Source organism: Hemitrygon akajei, chromosome 1 (assembly GCF_048418815.1).
Source record: "Hemitrygon akajei chromosome 1, sHemAka1.3, whole genome shotgun sequence".
In the NCBI taxonomy this organism is placed as follows: domain Eukaryota; kingdom Metazoa; phylum Chordata; class Chondrichthyes; order Myliobatiformes; family Dasyatidae; genus Hemitrygon; species Hemitrygon akajei.
The window spans coordinates 82,888,792-82,907,455 of NC_133124.1; the positions used below are offsets into that span (position 1 = coordinate 82,888,792).

At 39.7% G+C, this 18,664-nt stretch overlaps 1 protein-coding gene across 1 annotated transcript; it reads left to right on the top strand.

Moving 5' to 3' along the window:
- Nucleotides 1-725: 725 nt before the first annotated feature.
- fam210aa (family with sequence similarity 210 member Aa) lies at nucleotides 726-18,315 on the top strand. The gene is made up of 4 exons (XM_073046569.1): nucleotides 726-834; nucleotides 4,075-4,610; nucleotides 13,272-13,383; nucleotides 17,657-18,315. Exons 2-4 carry the CDS (start codon nucleotides 4,120-4,122, stop codon nucleotides 17,888-17,890), a joined length of 837 nt encoding a protein of 278 aa, XP_072902670.1. The 5' UTR covers nucleotides 726-834; nucleotides 4,075-4,119; the 3' UTR covers nucleotides 17,891-18,315.
- The last annotated feature ends 349 nt before the right edge of the window (nucleotides 18,316-18,664 follow it).

Genomic DNA, 18,664 nt, shown 5'->3' on the forward strand with positions numbered 1-18,664 from the left:
AACAGCAGTCAACGTTTTGGGCCGAGACCCTTCGACAGGACTAAAGAGGGAGGGGGCAGGGACCCTAAAAAGAAGAGGGGAAGGAGAAGGCTGGTAGGTGCCAGGTGAAAAACCAGTAAGAGGAAAGATCAAGGGTGGTTTATAGGACCCCTGCCCCCTCCCTCTTCAGTCCTGATGAAGGGTCTCGGCCCGAAACGTTGACTACTCGTTTCCACGGATGCTGCCCGACCTGCTGAGTTCCTTCAACTTGTTGTACGTGTTGCTTTGACCCCAGCTTTTGCAGTGTACTTTGTGTTTACTCTTTCCCCCTTCCCCCGCCCCCTTTATTTTAGCTTCTATTTTCTTCCTTTCCAATCCCGATAAAAGGTCTCGGCCCAACTGCTCCTCCATTGATGGTGCCTGATCTACATGTACTACTGAGTTCCTCCAGAATTTGTGTTTTACTCCAGATTTCCAGTATCTGCAGTCACTCTTAAACCTTGCTTTCGTTTAGTTTTAACTGAAGAATTAGATTGTTTTATCTCCGTGAGTTCCGCCCTCCCCACTTCCTTCTACTACGGTCCGCGATACATCTCCCATCCTGCAAACACGTGCACCCAGTCGGGGGCAACGCGTTGATGAGAGCAGGCGTGGTGCATCCTGGAACTTGCAGTCCGTTTACAGCAATCCTGGCAGCCTCCCTGGCGAGAAGACTACAATAACCAGAGTTCCGTAACTCACAGCCGGCACATGCGCGGTAGCTAACAGTAAACCTGCTGGCGAGCGCAGTGAGTGGAAGACAGGCGGTTGTGGGGGAAAGCAAACAAAATAACAAGGAAAACTGCCCCGTGGAAGGTAAGGTGGCGTTAATTAGCAGTGGGGAAGGGAGGAGGGGGGAAACTGCCTGTGGTCAGGCGGTAGCGCCCAAATAGGAGGCGAAGGCCTGAGGGATGCGATGGCTGTGGTACTGTGGCTGCGGCCTTTGAAGGGCTTTTAAAGGGGATCCAGGGTAGGGGTGGTATGTCCCCTCCTGAGGTGGCAAGAGGCTGCAGTCCGAGCTTTTCTGCCCAAATACCGACCTCCTTCATTCACTTCAGTCGGAGGAATTTAAAGTAATTAAGTTGGATTAAAGGGTCGTAGTGATAGAGACCATTGAAGCAATCAGGTTATAAACCCCAGAGGGAATACAAGATTCTGCAGGTGCTATAATCTTATGCAGCAGTTAGTCTGCTGGAAGAACCTTTTCAAGGTCCTGAGGTAGCGTTTCGACTCGGAAAGTCGTCGATGCCGTCTTCCCACCCCCACCTCCAAAGTTCTTCCAGCAGATCTTTACCTTGAAAACAAAACATGTCCTACAGTTTGCTGAAAATGCAACTTCAAACAAAATCAAATTGTTAACTGGGACTTTGGTGCCAAATGAACCGGTCCTCATTAGAGAAATGGCGGTGGAGAGTGTCAGTCGTATAAAGTTCCTTGGTGTTAATAAATCAGAGGATCTGGCCTAGAACCAGTCTTCACAAAGAAGGCAATGCTGTTTTAGAGGTTTGCACAGATATAGCATGTCACCAAAGACTGACAAACTTCTATAGATGCACATTAGAGAGTACCCTAATTGGTTGTGTCACAGTTTGTTATGGACAAGACTACAGAAAATGGTGACAAAACAGCCCAGTTTTTATCACTGGCAACGCCCACCTCACCACTGAGAACACTTACATGGAATGCTGCCATGAGAAAACAGTATCCATCATCAAAGATGCTCACTAGCAAGGCTATGCCCTCTTTTGGTAATACCATCACAGAAGCCTTGGGTCCCACACCACCAAGTTCAGGTGCACCCATTACCCTATAACTATCAGGCTCCTGAACTGATGTGGATAACTTCACACACCACTGCTCTGAACTGATTATATGACCTACAGACTCACTTTCAAGGACTCTTTGCAACTGGTTATCAATATTATTTTTATTTACACAACTTGTCTTTTGTGCTCTGGTTGTTTGTTCATGAAAAGTTCTTCATAAAGTTCTATTGTATTTTTTTCCTGTAAATGCCTGCAAGAAAATGAATCTCAGGGAAGTGTACGGTAACATATATATACTTTGATAATAAATCTGACTTTGAACTTTGAAATGAGATCAGTAGCCTAGCTTTGAGATTTCAGAATTGAGAAAGGAATGATAAAAGAAACAGGATGCATTAAAATCCAAACTAACGCATTGAGAAGAAACATTAAATTATAAGAAAATGTGATTATAGGAAACTTTAAATAAAAAGATTGAAATTTTTAATTATTTGTTTTCTGGGCACTGAGACAGGAGACAAATTTGCAGTTTGCTTGGATTCAAATTAAAATCTATCTGAAATTAAGGAGATCATGGCCACTCCAAGCCTGAACCTCATTTTTTTTCATCCTATGACCTGACCCAGGGGTATGTATAAAAACAAAAAGAAAGGCATTGTTATGCTGCAAAATGGATTGTTTTTGATCAAGAACTGGCATGAATAAAATACAGAGCCAAGCCAGCTCAGCCAACCAGACCTTAACCAAATGTTCTTTTAAAAAAAACAGCCAACTTGATCTGAATTTGATAAATATCATTTGCTTGGCTCAAGTAATTTAGTCAGGCTCAAACATATGCCTCCAAATAAAAAGTTACTTCACCTGTTAAGTAGCAACCATGTAGGGTGAGTTTAAAGTGTAATAGCAGTACTTTGAATCTATTAATGTGTATTGGCAATGTAACTCTTCCAGCTAAACTGGAAATGCATCAATTGGCATATCCAGATTTGGATATCTGGATTTCTAATCCACTGTGTAAATTATTTAGAATTAAGGAGAGCAGCTAATACCCTAACATTTCTTTGGACTCTGCCACAGGTTACATCTTGTTAGTTTGAATACCTGGCCATATTTCTCATCTTACTCTCCTGTTACTAGCCTACACTTCCAGTAAATCAGAAATTTGCCATTAATTCTGTGATTTTTTTTTTAAAACTTTGGCTTAGAGATTTTCAGATACATTTGGAAGTACATATCAATACTGCCTACAAAACATCCATCCTTAAATTTCATTCAGGCTACTTAAGCATAACCTACAGTTTACAATCCATGCTTGCTGTCTGTTTAGCTGAAAATTTTCATGATATCCAGTCAGTTTTCTTCTCTAGGTTACCTATCACATCTTTCTCAAGCAACAGAGTAACATGCATAATCTGCCAGTTTAACAGAACAATTCCCATATTGAAAGTATATCAGCATTGTTAATAGTGAAGTGGGGAAAAAACTCATAAAACGGTGGAACACACACAAAATGCTGGAGGAACTCAGCAGTGCAGGCAGCATCTGTGGAGAAGAGTATAGTCGATGTTTCAGGTTTCAGCCTGAAACATCAACTGTACTCTTTTCTGTAAATGTTGTCTGGCCTGCTGAGTTCCTCCAGCATTTTGTGTGTGTTGCTTGGATTTCCAGCATCTGCAGATTTTTTGTTTCTTGTTTATAAAATGGTGAAGCCAGGTAGATAGCAAGACTGGAGAGAAGAAACTGAAAATAATGAGAACACAGCAAACTGAGAAATGGATTAAAAAAATAGTGTAAGGAGAGAAAATTAATAGCAACCAAGATAAAAAGTACCAGCTTTCCAAAATAAAATCTTGCATTCTGATCAATGCCACTGGTTCAATTTGTATAAGTGATTTAAGTCTTAAGAAAATATTCACACAGATTTCATCTTGCTGGCAAAATATTAAACTATTATAAGGTGCAAGCAGGAGTTACGATAACCTAATTTAAAATGTCCCTTTCTGGGAAGACCCCCTCCCCATTCACCTTTGGAAGAACAACACAGTGGATGGACTGATTGCTTAGCTTAAGTCTCACAAAAATAGCAGCACAAGTTGGCTGCCACAGATAACCATGAAACAATGATTCCATTTCAGAATTGATCATTGGCAGTAAATTCAATGTTAAAGGTTATATTGAAGAGATAGCAATTGTAAAATCGTCTGGCATTTTAAGGGCAAAATGAGTCTTATTATGTGCAATGATTAAACTGATTGGAAACTGCATTTGTAACATTTTGTTTTCCTTCCAGTTCTTCTGTCATTAGATTAGAAATCATCAAACTGGAAACTTAAACATGCAGAGTTATTTCCTTCAAACTATCCTCAAACTGCACTCAAAGCAAGCTTGTAATGTCCGACAGTGTGTCTCTCGCATACTTCCAGCTACATGTGGGAAGATGCCTTTTCTTATCCCTCATCAGGGACAGCTCCTACACACATCTCGCCCAGTTGTTGCCTTGGAACAGCGAAAGCCAAATTTCCAAGCAGAACCATCATCCGCAAAGCACAAGGACACTGAGAAAGCCAAGTCAGATGACCCTAAGTCTATACCAAGAAGTGATCCTGATCAAGACACTTTGTCAGATTCAGTTCAAGAAACATACTTTTCTGAGACGACCCCAAATCGAGAAGTAGCAGATGTGGAAAAGGATCCTCTCCACGACCACTCAATTGGTCTATATCAACGATTCAAAAAGACATTCAAGCAATATGGGAAGGTGATGATCCCAGTGCATTTGTTGACATCAAGCATATGGTTTGGTACATTTTATTATGCAGCGTTAAAGTAAGTATGTCATGTGCTTACAATAACATGTCTTAAGGTAACAAAACTTAAGTTGAATCCTCCTTTGTAGAACATTGCTACTAAATCTAAATTTAAAATTTTGCATCATTGCTGAGTTTTTTTTTCAAAGCTGTTTAAAAAGTTACATTTTCTTTGGCCAAAGTCACAATGGTAAACACTCTTCAGTGAAGCCTAAATCGTTCCAAAATTGGCTTCAGTGCAATAGCCAGGTTTGTACAAGACTGCATCTCTGAAAAGAGATATTGGGGCGCATGTTTTCTTGGCCAAGCTGCCTGGTAAAGAAGTCGATTGAGGAGCAGATAGAATAGTGATACATATATCTGCACCGTAGGATAATGATTTTAACCATAGAGTGAATGGTACAGCAAGGATGCATGTCTAATGATGCCCGTACAAACTCTTCCAAAGAGTTAGCTTCCTAATCCCACTTCTTCTGTGCTATACGTGATTTGTAGTTAGCTACTTTTAACAGAAATAACTTCACCTGCCTTTATCAGAATGAAGATGTCCTTCAAATTTAAAGGAAAACATGCCTTGTTTCACAGTGGAAGCCACTCATCCCTGGTACCATTGATGTAAATTGAAGATAGGTTGAGGGGCAGGTAGTGTTGAAGCAGGGAGGCTGCAGAAGGACTTGGGTTACAAGAATGGGCAAAGAAGTGGCAGATGGAATGCGGTGCAGGGAGGTATATGGTCATGCACTTCAGTTGAAGGAATAAAAGCATAGAGTATTTTCTAAACAGAGATAAAATTCCAAAATACGAGGCGCAAAAGGACTTATGAGTCATTGTGCAGGATTCCCTAAAGGTCAACTTGCAGGTTGACTTGGTGGTGTTGAAGGCAAATGCAATGTTAGCGTTCATTTTGAGAGAACTAGAATATAAAAACAAGGATGTAATGCTGATAATTTGTAAAGCACTTGTGAGGCCTCACTTGGAGTATTGTGAGCAGTCTTGGGCCCCTTATATAAGAAAGGATGTGTTGACATTGGAGAAGGTTCAAGAGAGGTTCACGAAAATGATTTTGGAATTCAGAGGCCTTGTATGTTAAGGGTGTTTGATGGCTCTGGGCCTCTACTCACTGGAATTCAAAAGAATGAGTGGGGTGATCTCATCAAAACCTATCAAATGTTGAAAGCTTTAGGAGAAGAAGAATTTCAGAGTTGTATACTTTGATAATAAATCTTTTCTTTTTGAAACTTTGAACCATTTTGGAAAATGTGGATGTGGAGAGGATGTTTCCAATAGTGAGAGAGTCTAGGAGCAGAGTGTAGAACCTCAGTATAGAGGGTCATCCATTTAGAACAGAGATGAGGAGGAATTTCTTTATCCAGAGGGTGGTGCATCTGGAATTCATTGCCACAAGCAGCTGTGGAGGCCAGGTCATGAGTATATTTAAGGCAGAGATTGATAGATTCTTGTTTTGAAGAATACACTTCACTATGCTCTGAACACATCATCAGTGATGTAGTCTGGGGTCATTGGGTGTTTCAGGTCTTTCAACATCAGACACCGTCACCCAGGCGACTTGTATTCATATAGCATGTGCTGCAGATCCCCATGGACTTGCTCTCTTCATCCAGAGCCATCTTGAGGACATGTCCTGACGAAGGGTCTCAGCCCGAAACATTGACTGCTCATTTCAACGGATGCTGCCCGACCTGCTGAGTTCATCCAGCGTGTTTGTACGTGTTGATTTGACCACAGCATCTGCAGTGTACTTTGTGTTGAGGCTTTCTCTGCTGCCTCAGTGTTGTTGCCAATGGTGCTCTGCCTCCTTCAACTAGCAATGCCCAATGTGCTGAGGGCTCTGTGAGGTCACTGTCCAGTGAAGCCAAAGCAGCCTTCAATAGGGATGCACTTTGTCTTCCATCCCCGCCTCCAACTGTCACTGACCAATTCTCGTATCTGGCAAGCTTCCATATGCTCCTCCAAAGGCACTGTCACCTCTAGTAGGATGATGTATTTTGATGCCTCTGAGACCAGGTGGATGTCAGGGATTGTGAGGAGAAGGCAGGAGAATGGGATTGAGAGAGAAATGGATCAGCCATGATCAAATGATGGAGCAGACTTGGTGGGCCGAATAGCCTAATTCTGTTCCTGTGTCTTGTGGACTAAATCTGAGCCTTTTATAAATATGGTGCCAGAATTGGCTACCAAATTCCACTTGAGGTCTCACTAGTATTTTATTAAAAGTTTAGCAAGTCTTCCAAGCTCTTATACTTTCTACCTCTAGTAATGTGCCGCCTTCTTCAAATTTATATGGGCTTCCCATTTTTATACCACAGTTACTGAGTTATGAAGTCAAAACAAATTATTCTGAATTGTCATATTCTGCCACTACTTAAGGTGATTATAGCAAGGAGTCATTCTAAGTAATGTATGACACTCAATCTCCAGTTTAGATTTGTGATTTTGTTTGTAAATAAAACATAGCTCCTCATCTGCTGAGGATTTTAAGTAATGCATGTCTGCTACGCTTTAGCTTGTATTAATGCACAGGTTATGTGCTGGGCAAGTCTTTATGCTTTAGCTGAATGAAATATTGGATTCAAAATGGTCAGAACATGCCTAAGTTTTAAGACTTGATGCAGTCCAAGAGTAAGTACTGAAGAACGTGAAGAATGTTACTTAGATTCCAATTATTATGGCTTCTTTAAATTAAAGCCTTATTTTTGATTTTATTTAAAATTCATTAATTTGACAAGTCCAGCAAATGTGACGTTGAATATTGGCAACTAAAAATAAAATAGCAGTAATTATACTTTGAAAACTTGCTTGTGTGACCATAAATTAGTTTTGTTACGGGGATACCTATTCCATGCCAAAGATCATTAAAATACATATATAGGCTACCAAATCAAGTTAAAATTAACAGTGGGATATAAATTGATTTTGAAATCTTCTTCCTTCGTTTTCCACTGTATCAGACAGAATTGTAATATGTTCTACTATGTAACTGACAGCAATAAAATTAGCATCCACTATGAAGGGGCACTGAATTGAGAATGAAACTATTTAGCTCTTTGTGAGATCACAGCTGATCTGTGACATAACTCCTAATACCAACTTTTGGCTTGCTTCCCTTTACCGTCTTAGAATAAAAATCCTTACCTCAGATTCAAAGTTAAATCCTGACCACCTGTTCCTTTTTAGTTTGTGAAGTAGAATTCCAAACACTTAACACTATGACTGAAACATTTCATCATTTCAAAACTCAAGCCTTAGCTCTACCTCACTTCTTTCTAGTCTTATCATCCCACAGTAGTAGTTCAATGATGTATATCATCTGCCTCAGACCTCACTGGGCAGGCAGCTGGGATGTTCCTCATCAGTCTGAATTGCAGCCTTCCCTTTAGAGTTAAGTCCTGGCTACGTAAACACCTAACCTGTACTGGTGAGCACTTTATAGAATCCAAATGAGTTACATAGACTGATACAGCTTTCCGAGCTGACTGACCTGTCCACATACTACCTGGTGTTATCGTAGTGGTCCCAGTCATTATTTGTACTGTGACTGACCTAAATCAATCATCAATTAAAAGTCCATGTAACTAAAAATAGGAGTGCAAAACAATTTGATGAGCTATTAGATTGCAACATGTATTACTGTCTGAAAACCCAAAACTGATTTATTCTGAAAATCAAATATAATGCAATTTCTACTGAGCATCTATCAGATTTAATGGCAAATTTAATTCAGCAATCAATTGAAGGCCAAGCAAACCCTGAATATTTGCAAAAGATCTTTCATTGGTGTTGAGCATTAAATTCATAATTCACTTATCCTACTGGCTACAGAGCTGTTTTAATTCTACTGATGTTCAGTTTGCTATAAAGTTTAAAATGGAATACAATGCTCCTGATGTAACCATATAGAATTTTCTGTTGCATGTCATGCTTCCAGCATTTTAGTTTACCATAGAGAAATATTACTTAACAAAGAAACATAATACTCTTAATATAAACAGCATCGTGGTTCAGTGAGGTTGTTCTTTTGTGAAATTCATAATGTTTGTGATTCTGAAGAGATGCACAAGCTATAGTCACTTTAGCAGCATCAACAACTAGAGATGGGGCCCCACTGATTGTCAAAGCCATTCTGAATAGTGTTCCACCTCTTCATGCTGATCCCTATGAATAAAAGGCCATCCCAGGTACCAAAAAAGGCTTAAGTTGCATGTACTTTACTTTCTACACCCCCAACCTTGCTTCCCAGTATTTTCAATGGAAAACAAAGATTTTCCACTGGTTGTTGATTCGTGACAGGATGCACAAAAAATGGAAGCTAGAATAGGCTGGTTTCTCTTCTCCTTCCAAGTCTACTCCACCATTCAAAGATCATGACCAGTCTTCTCTATTAAGTACCATTATTATGTCCTATTCCCAAATTGTATATTGCTTCGATGTCCAGAAAACTGTTAATCTCAATTTTGAATGCAGTTAGTGACACAGCCTGATTGAGGTCCAGGACACAGAATTCCAAATGTTTATTAATCTCAGTAAAGCAACTTTAATCTAATTTTAGATTCTTTAGATTCTTCAGATTCCTCAGAGGAAAATCCACCCTGTCAAGCCCTCTCTGAATCTTTTATTTTTCAGTGAGGTTACCTCTAATTCTAAATTCCAGAGAATAAGAGGCCCAGCCTTTTTAATTTCTCCTTGTATGACAGAACGGCCTTTCCAAATAGCAGTCAGTGATTCTTCAATGTGTTCCTTCTATAGCAAGTATATTGGTAAGGAGATTCATTTTAATTTTGGAATTTGGAAAAATCATTGATTTAAATAAATATAATTGGGCCTGAGCACATTGGTAACAGCCTGGCAACTTGAGAAGAATCTACCTTACTGTAGCGACATGCCATGTTAACCAATTTTCAAGGCACGTTAGTAGATTACCCATAACTCCATGTGCTCTAACCTTGGTCACTACCCACCTGTGCAGCACCTTTTCAAAAGCCTTCCAAAAGTAAAATGCACACATCCACTTGCTTTTTCCTCATTTAATCTACTAAGTAAATAAAGTTGTATAAGATGTTGAGGGACATGAGGTGAAAGGACACATAGCCTTTTCATCAGGGCATAGGTTAAGATTAGAGGCAAGAAATTCAAGAGACATCAGAGGCAGTCCCTTCATGCAAAGCATAGTGCACATTTGGAGTGAGCTGCCAGAAATAATGATTGAGGTGTCATCAAAACAAAAATGCTGGTCATTGACTTCAGGAAAAGGAGTGGTGCACACAGTCCTGTTTACATCAATGGTGCTCAGGTCAAAACGATTCAGAGTTTCAATTTCCTAGGAGTGAATACTGCCAACCACATTGATGCCATGAACAAGAAAGCTTCCTGGTGTCTCTACTTCTTCAGAGGCTAGAGAAATTTGACATGTCCCTTTGACCCTCACCAACTTTAATTGACACAGCATAGGTTCCAGGGACTATGTTGCATTCTGTTTGTGAGATTTGGGAATTCTGGGGGACCTCCAGCCTCCTGGATAACCATAACTACACCAGGTGCACTGAGGTGCAGCTCTTCAGAGAATGTGATAAAGAACTAGAGTTACAACTCTGACCTTTGGCTGATACGGGAGAATGAGGTGAGACAGGAATTACAGGCAGGTAGTCACACACAAGTTGCAGGAAGCAGGTACCTGAATGACTCTTTTATATAATGAAAAACCTTTGGTATCCTCTTGCCTTCATATTTCCTCTTTGCCCTCCTTAGGGCTTTTTTACTTGCCTTCTGTTGGCTCTGCTGAAGGGTCTTGGCCTGAAACATCGACAGTACTCTTTTCCATAGATGCTCCCTGACCTGCTGAGTTCCTCCAGCATTTTGTGTTGCTTGGATTTCCAGCAACTGTAGATTTTCTCTTGTTTCTGTTGGTTTTTAAAAGCTTCCCAATCCTCTAACCTCCCACTAACTTTTACTGTATGATATGCCCTCTCTCTTGCTTTTATGTTGTCTTTGAATTTCTTTGCCAGCCATGGTTACGTCATCCTGTCTTTAGAATACTATTTCTTAAGGATATCCTGCACCTTCTGATTGCTCCCAGAAACTCCAGCCATTACTGCTCTGCCGTCATCCCTGCTAGTGTCCCTTTCCAATCAATTTGTGGCCCACATCCTGACTACTGATCAAGAGCTGGTATATACCTCCCATCAGGGTCTTATCCTTGCAATTTCTATAACTTCTAAAGGATTCTACAACTTTTGATCCTATGTCACCTCTTTCTAAGGATTTGTTTCATTTTTTACCAACAGAGCCACACCACCCCCTCTACTTACCTGTCTGTCCTTTTAATACAATGTGTATCCAACTATAATCTCTTTCAGCCTCCACTCAGTGATACTCACAAAGTCATACTTGCCATTATCTAACTGCACTACTAGATCATCTACCTTATTCCATATACTGTGTGTGTTCAAATACAAGACCTTCAGGTCTGCATTCTTTACTCTTTTCAATTTTATCCCCATGATACACTGCAACTCGTCCCACTGACTGCAATTTTGCCCTATCATCTGCCTGTCCTTCTTGGCAGTCTCACTGCATTCTGCATCTGCTTGTATACCAACTGCCCCATCCTTAGCCCTATCATTCTGGTTCCCATCCGCTCTACCAGATTAGTTTAAACCCTCCTCCACAAACAGAACACAACACAGCCCCTGGAACCAATCTCACAGCACTAACAGATGAAGAATGAAGAAGAAACTTACAACAAATTTTCCTTGCCCAACTCTGTTCTTGTCAAACCCTGTTGAGTCAAAGCCTCTCCACTCTTAACACTGGTCCCCGCCAACAATAGTTGCTCTGCTTGTCGCTGCCTTATTTTTAGATTTGATTGGGTTGCCAGAAAAAGTCAAAAGCCTGTGAATGATGCTTTTTAAATCTTTCACCCTTACTTATGTGGAGCCACCTCTGCCAATTCGATTGGACCACTGGAAAGCTCCCAATTTTGAGGAACAGTTATTACCCTACAACTATCAGACTATTAAACCAACATGACTAACTTCACTCACCACAATTCTGAACTGATTTTACAACCTACAGACTCACTTTCAAGGACTCCTTACAACTCAAGTTCTTTTTTTTTATTTGCACAATTTGTTGTCTTTTGCACATTGATTTAGTCTTTGTTTTGTATAGCTTTTCATAAAATTTATTGTATTTATTTTCTTGTAAATTCCTGCAAGAAAATGAATCTCAATGTAGTATATGGTAATTGTGTACCTGTGATGATAAATTTTACTTTGAATTTGATTGAAAAGCCTTCTAGACAGGAGAGGTTTAGAGGGGTATGGGCCTAACATTGAACCAAAGAGCCTGATTCCATCCTCCAAGACTCAGTCTTCAAATAGTCAATAGCATTTTCCAGTTTATAAATCTGGATTGACTCTGCTCAATCATATTCTTTTCAAAGTGTCTTCATATCACATCCTTCATTTATATAGCGCACAGTTGCTCATCTAACAATTATCAGAACAAGCAGAGTAATACCATCTTTTCTCTGTTCTTCTTTCCTTAAACAGTTTAGTTACATCAGCTCCCTCTCTAATCTGGAAGATGATAACCAAAGTGTTCACTATCCTTATAGCCATCTCTTACAAATCTCAGGTGCGGATGGTCAGTTTCTTAGGATTTATCAGTTTAAAGGCACACCAGCCATGAGACTGCAGATGTTAGAATCTGGAGCAAAAAATCAGGTTGTTGGAGGAACTCGGCAAGAGTGGCAGCATCTGTGGAGGCAAAGGGATAGTTGAAGTTCTGTGTCTAGAGTCCTGTAAACTTGAATCATGACTCCCTAAACTCCAGGGAATACAACCCTTTTTTGTATAATCTCTCCTTATTGGCAATCTTTTCTGCATACCTTTCAAAGTCAGTATCTTAAAGTGTGTTCCCAATATGGTTAATTTATTCTTTTATTACTGTAGCAAAACTGGTACTCTGATTATATCCTGCTTCGCTTGATGTATTAAAAAAGGTTAATAAGATTTGTAAATTATTTCTGTGTCCACAAAGGTTTAATGATCCATATGAAAGAATCACAAGTTTTCTTTAGAGCTTTAGTTGCTTTGTTTTTCAGAATTTGCAAAATATGGTTGTCTTGTTAACCTTGGTTGTATGTATTGCATTTACCACATTTTAATCTGTCCACTTGATATGGTCCTCTCTCCTTCTAATTTAGTGCTTCCATCTACTCTCCTGTTGTGTCATCAGAAAACAGTTCCCTGACTTTTGACCCCAATGTGTGAATTGTTATAAATACAGTTAATAGTCAAGACCTCAAACACATCCTTGTGAGATGCCATTAAAAGCCAGTTTGTGAGCCTGCCATTATCCATGTTTATAGACTCAGCCATTTTCCTAACTAGGACAAAATTTTCTCTTCAATTTCTGTAACATTCAACCTGAGGCATCTGTGCAAGACTTGCAATGCATGGGTGTTTATTTATTGGCGTCAGTATCTTAGTTGTAAATTGCCGTAGAAACTAAAAACTTAAGCAGTTGCCTTAAGTTTTTTTAACTCGTACATAATTATAGTAAAGGTAAAATACAGAATCTTCCAACCCTAATTAGTGAAAGCATTGGTAAAACAGCTTTTGATAAAAACACTAAATGCTGATTTTCATTTTACTTTCAGAGGTGTTAACGTGGTCCCGTTTCTTGAGTATATAGGAGCACCTAAAGGAATAATACAAATTCTGAACCATTCTACAGGTGGAAATGCACTCACTGCTTATGCATTGTATAAGGTGAGTTAAGTGTTGCATTGATCAGTGTTTCCATTATTATACAAGTGCAAGTGGTTCTGCTAAACTATGCTACCATAATACAAATTCAATAAAAAGTGATTGAGTTAGGATATACACTATATTAGTCAGGTTGAATTGGTTATAATGTGATTTTAATTAGGAGTCAAGCCCAAAGTAACCAGGTACAGGTACCAGTTTCACCATGGGACTATTGGAAGTTAACATTGATACATTGTTTTTGTGAGTTTGAGTCTCCTGATCTTGTCCTAAAAAGCCTCCAAGTTATTCACCTCAGTTCCTTTGTATATATCAAGGGTAAGCAAATTTATTTTGAATTCTTGCATGGATTTATTAATGTATATAATTTTTCTGGCCATAAATTCTTGTCAAAAAAGAATTTTTTCTCAAATCTTTCATATTAAGAGACATGAGTCCATTCCTAATTTGTTCAGCCTTCTCTGGTGGATATTACATCTCATGCAAGAACATAAGCAGAAGCAGGAAGATCTGAATCATCTCATGTCTGCTGTGCTGATCTAAACTGGACCTTGGCCCCAAGTTCTTGCTTGTTCCTCAGAATCCAAGACTCACTTTTGAACCAAACTATCAATATCAACCTTATATAGTCTTAGAGCAATGCTGCATGAAAATATGCGCCTCAGCCCAACTCGTCCATGTTGATCAAGGTATCCACCTAAGCTAGTCCCTATTGCTTATATTTGGCCCATATCCCTCTAAATATTTCCTATCCCTGTCCCTGTCTAACTTTACTTTATCAGCCTCAACCACTTTTCCTGGCAGTTCATTGCAGCGGAGAATGTCAAAGATCCATGATCCTCTGTGATGAGATTCTTCCTTATTGTTGTTTTAAATGAATGAAGCTCCCTTTTTAATTCAATATAATCTCTCCAGGGGAATCGACCCTCTGAATTTAATTTGGTTTCAATTACATTATCTGTCACTCCGATGGGTAGAGATTTGCCTGGTGGATTGTTCCTCATGGAGAAGCCCTTCCGTTCAGGAATCTACTTGGTGGACCTGTTCTGAACTCCCTATAGGATAGTGTACTCTTAATTAAGGAGATAAAAATCGGTGTGGTTTCACCAGCACGCTGTATAATTGCAGCAAGTGTATTGTTGTAAGAAACCAATGTACAAAAACATGAAGAGTATCAGAGATTCTTAGAAATGTTGTTAGTTTCAAAATCCAGTGCAGAGAAGGGCAACCAGATTGTGACCAATCTGGGACCAGAATCAGAGTCATACAACATAGAAGCAGGCTCTTCAGTCCAGCTCGTCCATGTGTTGTCCCATCTGCCTACATTTGATCCAGAGCTCTCTAAATCTCTCTTGCCCATGTAATTACAGTACTGTGCAAAAGTCTTCAGCACATGTATAGAGCTAGGGTGCCTAAGACTTTTGCACTGTTCTGTATTCGGCAACGTGGGGTGGAAAGCGAGTTGTATATCCGGTGGGAGCAAGGGATGTTGGGAATGGCGAGTGGAATGCTATGGGAGGTGTGTGGGACAGGTAGCAGAGAAGGAGTGCCAGAGTGGGTGTGGTGAGGATGCCAGCCAGCCCTGAGACACCAGGCAAAGGTCATTTGATTGCCAACAATTGGTTTATTGATCATTACAGAATATCTCTCTAATGCTTCCTATTCCCCTCTCCCTTCCACTTTTCCCAACCCCTCTCCCTGTAACCTTGCACTCTTTTGTGTATCACAGACCAGCTTCCAGCTTGAGGTTGACATTACTACACCTGTTCATTGACCCTTGTCTGCCATAGTGCAATAAGTCCATTAAGATACTGTTTAAATCCAAAGTGCCCCAGGGTGTACACAACAGCTAACCAGTTCTCCAGAGGTTTGAATTTATATGCACAGGTACCTTCCTCAGTTATGAATCTGTTTATTAAAGTACATTGTCGTTTGCCAGATAAGGTTGTCTATTTTTGTTGCCAAATTGTTTTTGTAGGGAAAAGGAGTCTTTTTTTAGAGATACAGCATGGAATAGGCCCTTCCAGGCTAATGAGCCTATTTAATCTTAGCCTAATCTTAAAAAAATGTACAATGACTAATTAGCGTACTAACTGGTATGTCTTTGAAGTGTGGGAGGAATCTGGAGCACTCAGGAAACCCACCTGTTCACAGGAAGAACAAACTCCTTACAAACAGTGCTGGATTTGAACTTCAGACTCTGATGCCTCAAGCTGTGATAGCAGTGCGCTAAACACTGTGCTACTGTGGCATCCCTTTGATAATGTCTTCTCAAGATCAAAATCAGTATCGTCCATTTTCATTGACATACTGTATACTGTTTTGCAATATCAGTACAGTGCAATACATAAAAACTACACATAGTAAGAAATACAGTGGATTGTGGTTAATTGCTCCATCAGTTGACCAGGGCAGCCACTTACCTGGGACAAATTTGAGAACAAAAACTAGTCAAGAAGGCGGCTCGGATTCCCTTCATTTATTTGGGAAAACATGCCACTTACTTGGGACAGGTTACCGAATAGTTTCCAACTAGCATCAGTCACCTGAACAAGTATGGCCATTAGACATGGTTAGAGTGAACAATATTTAAATAGTGACAGTTGCATGTGTTTGTGTTCAAAAAGCAGTGACTTTTGTCACTAGTAGTTGACAAGAAATAAGCGTTAAGACAACGCCAAACTGTTTTGCTCACTGCAGTTTTAAGCATTCGGGCTTGGGGATGCCAGAAATGGCCAGGAATAAAAATGAAACTATTTCACTACCTAAACAAGATAGGAACTACGAAGAATTTGAAGGTGTCAACAGTCATCTTGAATGTTTATGAAAATGAGGATTTGGAGGATGCAATCATCAAAAGCATTGTATAAAAGCCAGTTGATTATCTGCATGAAGTGTTCGCGCTAATTTTGTTCATTTGCAGTCAATCAAAAGAACACAGTATGTTAGTTGTCTGTCGTATCTGACAATGACAGTGAAACTGGGTGGGAGCTGATGCACCGGGACAGTCCACTCTCTTGACTTTGGATGTCTGGATCCAGTAGTATGAGTAGTCATCACAGCTGGAGTCTCCCAAGTTTGTAGTGGACAACTATGATAACTTCTGTGCCTAATCGTGACTTTACTCTCCATGAAGCGTTGCAGAACTGCCTTCTTGGCTGTTGCATCTCAGTGACTTCACATGTTAGGACAGGCATGTCTCTATCTCACCAGTGTATGAGACTCACCGGCTACCCTCACTTGATTTAGCCTGCCTATCAAAGTGTGTACCGGTATGTGGTTACAGTTGCCTGCAAGTAGCTACTAAGAGCCTCAGGTGGGCTGGACCAAAGGTGAGTGAACTGCCCCAGAATGAGCACAAGCCCATTCACCGGAGGTGATTCCCCCTCCATGATACCACCCTATACACGGCAGCATACACGAGATGAATTTCTCTGTGGAAAACTATTAGGTGCAAATATAGTTTTATGGTACTATAGTAGCATTGGTAGTGTTATAATAAGTATTTCATTCACGTGTTACTTAGTTAACCAGTAGTTTCTTTTTATACCTTTTTAACTATTTCCATGAATAGCCGCTTAATTGGTCCAAAATGTACTGATCCTGATGTGTCCCAATTAACCAGAATCCACTGTATATATTTTTAAAAAGTACAAAAAGAGAGCAAAATAGTGAGATAGTGTTCATGGACCATTCAGAAATCTGATGGCGGAGGAGCTCTTTCTAAAATGTTGGGTGTGTTTCCAGGCTCCTGTACCTTTTCCCTGATGGTAGTAATGTCCTGGATGGTGAAGGCCCTTATTGATGAGTGAACCTTCTTGAGGCACCACCTTTTGAAGATGTTTTCAATGGACTTAGAGATCCCTAACCCATCCTGCCTTTCCTAATCACTACCTCAGCATAGCAATATTTTGATCACTTTGTATACTACAATGGACAACTTTTGTTCTAATTGTGTTCTCTCTTTTAAAAATTGTGTACAATTTGTTTTTCTTGTGAATGTTGTGTATCTGGTATGTTTCTGTGATGCTGCTGCAAGTAGGTTTTTAATTGCAGCTATACATACATGACCTTGTTCGTGTGACAGTAACCTCGACTTGGAGAGCAATCCTGAGAGTGCTTAATAGGAGTAATGTGTATCTTAACAAACACTGCTACATTGTAGATCAGTTGACAGTGAAAGCAGCATTTGTTGGGTGTAGAGGCTGCGATGATATCTTACATTATAAATTTTATCATTCTTCAAACTGATTACTTTTACTTTTCTGTTTCATAGCTTGCCACACCAGCTAGGTACACAGTGACCCTCGGAGGAACCTCCCTCGCTGTTAAGTATCTTCGCTCTCATGGTTACTTGTCGACACCACCTCCGATGAGGGTTTATATACAGGACAGAATGGAGGAAACCAGAGAGCGATTCTCTGAAAAAATGGAAGAAACAAAGGAACTGCTATCCGAGAAAATCCAGGAAACCAAAGACATGGTCTCTTTTAGGAAGAAAAAAGAATAAAAATGTAGAGGACACACTAAAAACTTTTAATTGTATTAAATAATCTAAGAACTTCCATCGTCTCCTGTAAAGTAAAAATGCTCTATATTTTGTGACAAACTCTGAAAACTGCTGCTATTGAAGAATGCCAATGGTATTTCTGAAACCATTTCCAAATAGTCGAGTACTTTTCTGCAGTGCGATTTTTGGGTTTTTTTCTTTTTTTAATAACTTATGTGGAGAAGTTGCCAAATGGTTCAACAAATAGTCCTACATTCAGTGGTGTAAACAAAATTCTTGAGTTTTGTAGTGGTTATAAAAGGAATGGTTTACATTAACTATTTCAAGACTTGAGTTTTAGTCACTGATTATCATATGTTTTAGCTGAAACTTTGTGTATTGTGACACCTTCAAGCTAAATAAAATGCAAACACTTGTAATATGAAGTGCAGTATATCAGTGCTATCCAGCAGCAAATAGTTATGTAAACATGAAAGGCCAGAAACATTCAGCAGGTCAGGCAACATCTGTGGACAGATGCAGAATTACTATTTCTAGCATGCTGAGTGTTTCTAACAGTTCAAGTTTTTATTTCAGATTTTCAGCATCTGCAGATGTTTGATAGGCACTTAAAAGTAACCTGCTCATAGATCTCAGTTTGCATTTTGCTTGGATCACTGTCCATCTGTCATCAGAGCTTTGGACCAAACATAGCTAAGAAATTTAAATACTATGATCTGATTAGCTGAGGTGAAAGTAATTGCCTTTGCCATTACAACACTACCAAAAATTAGG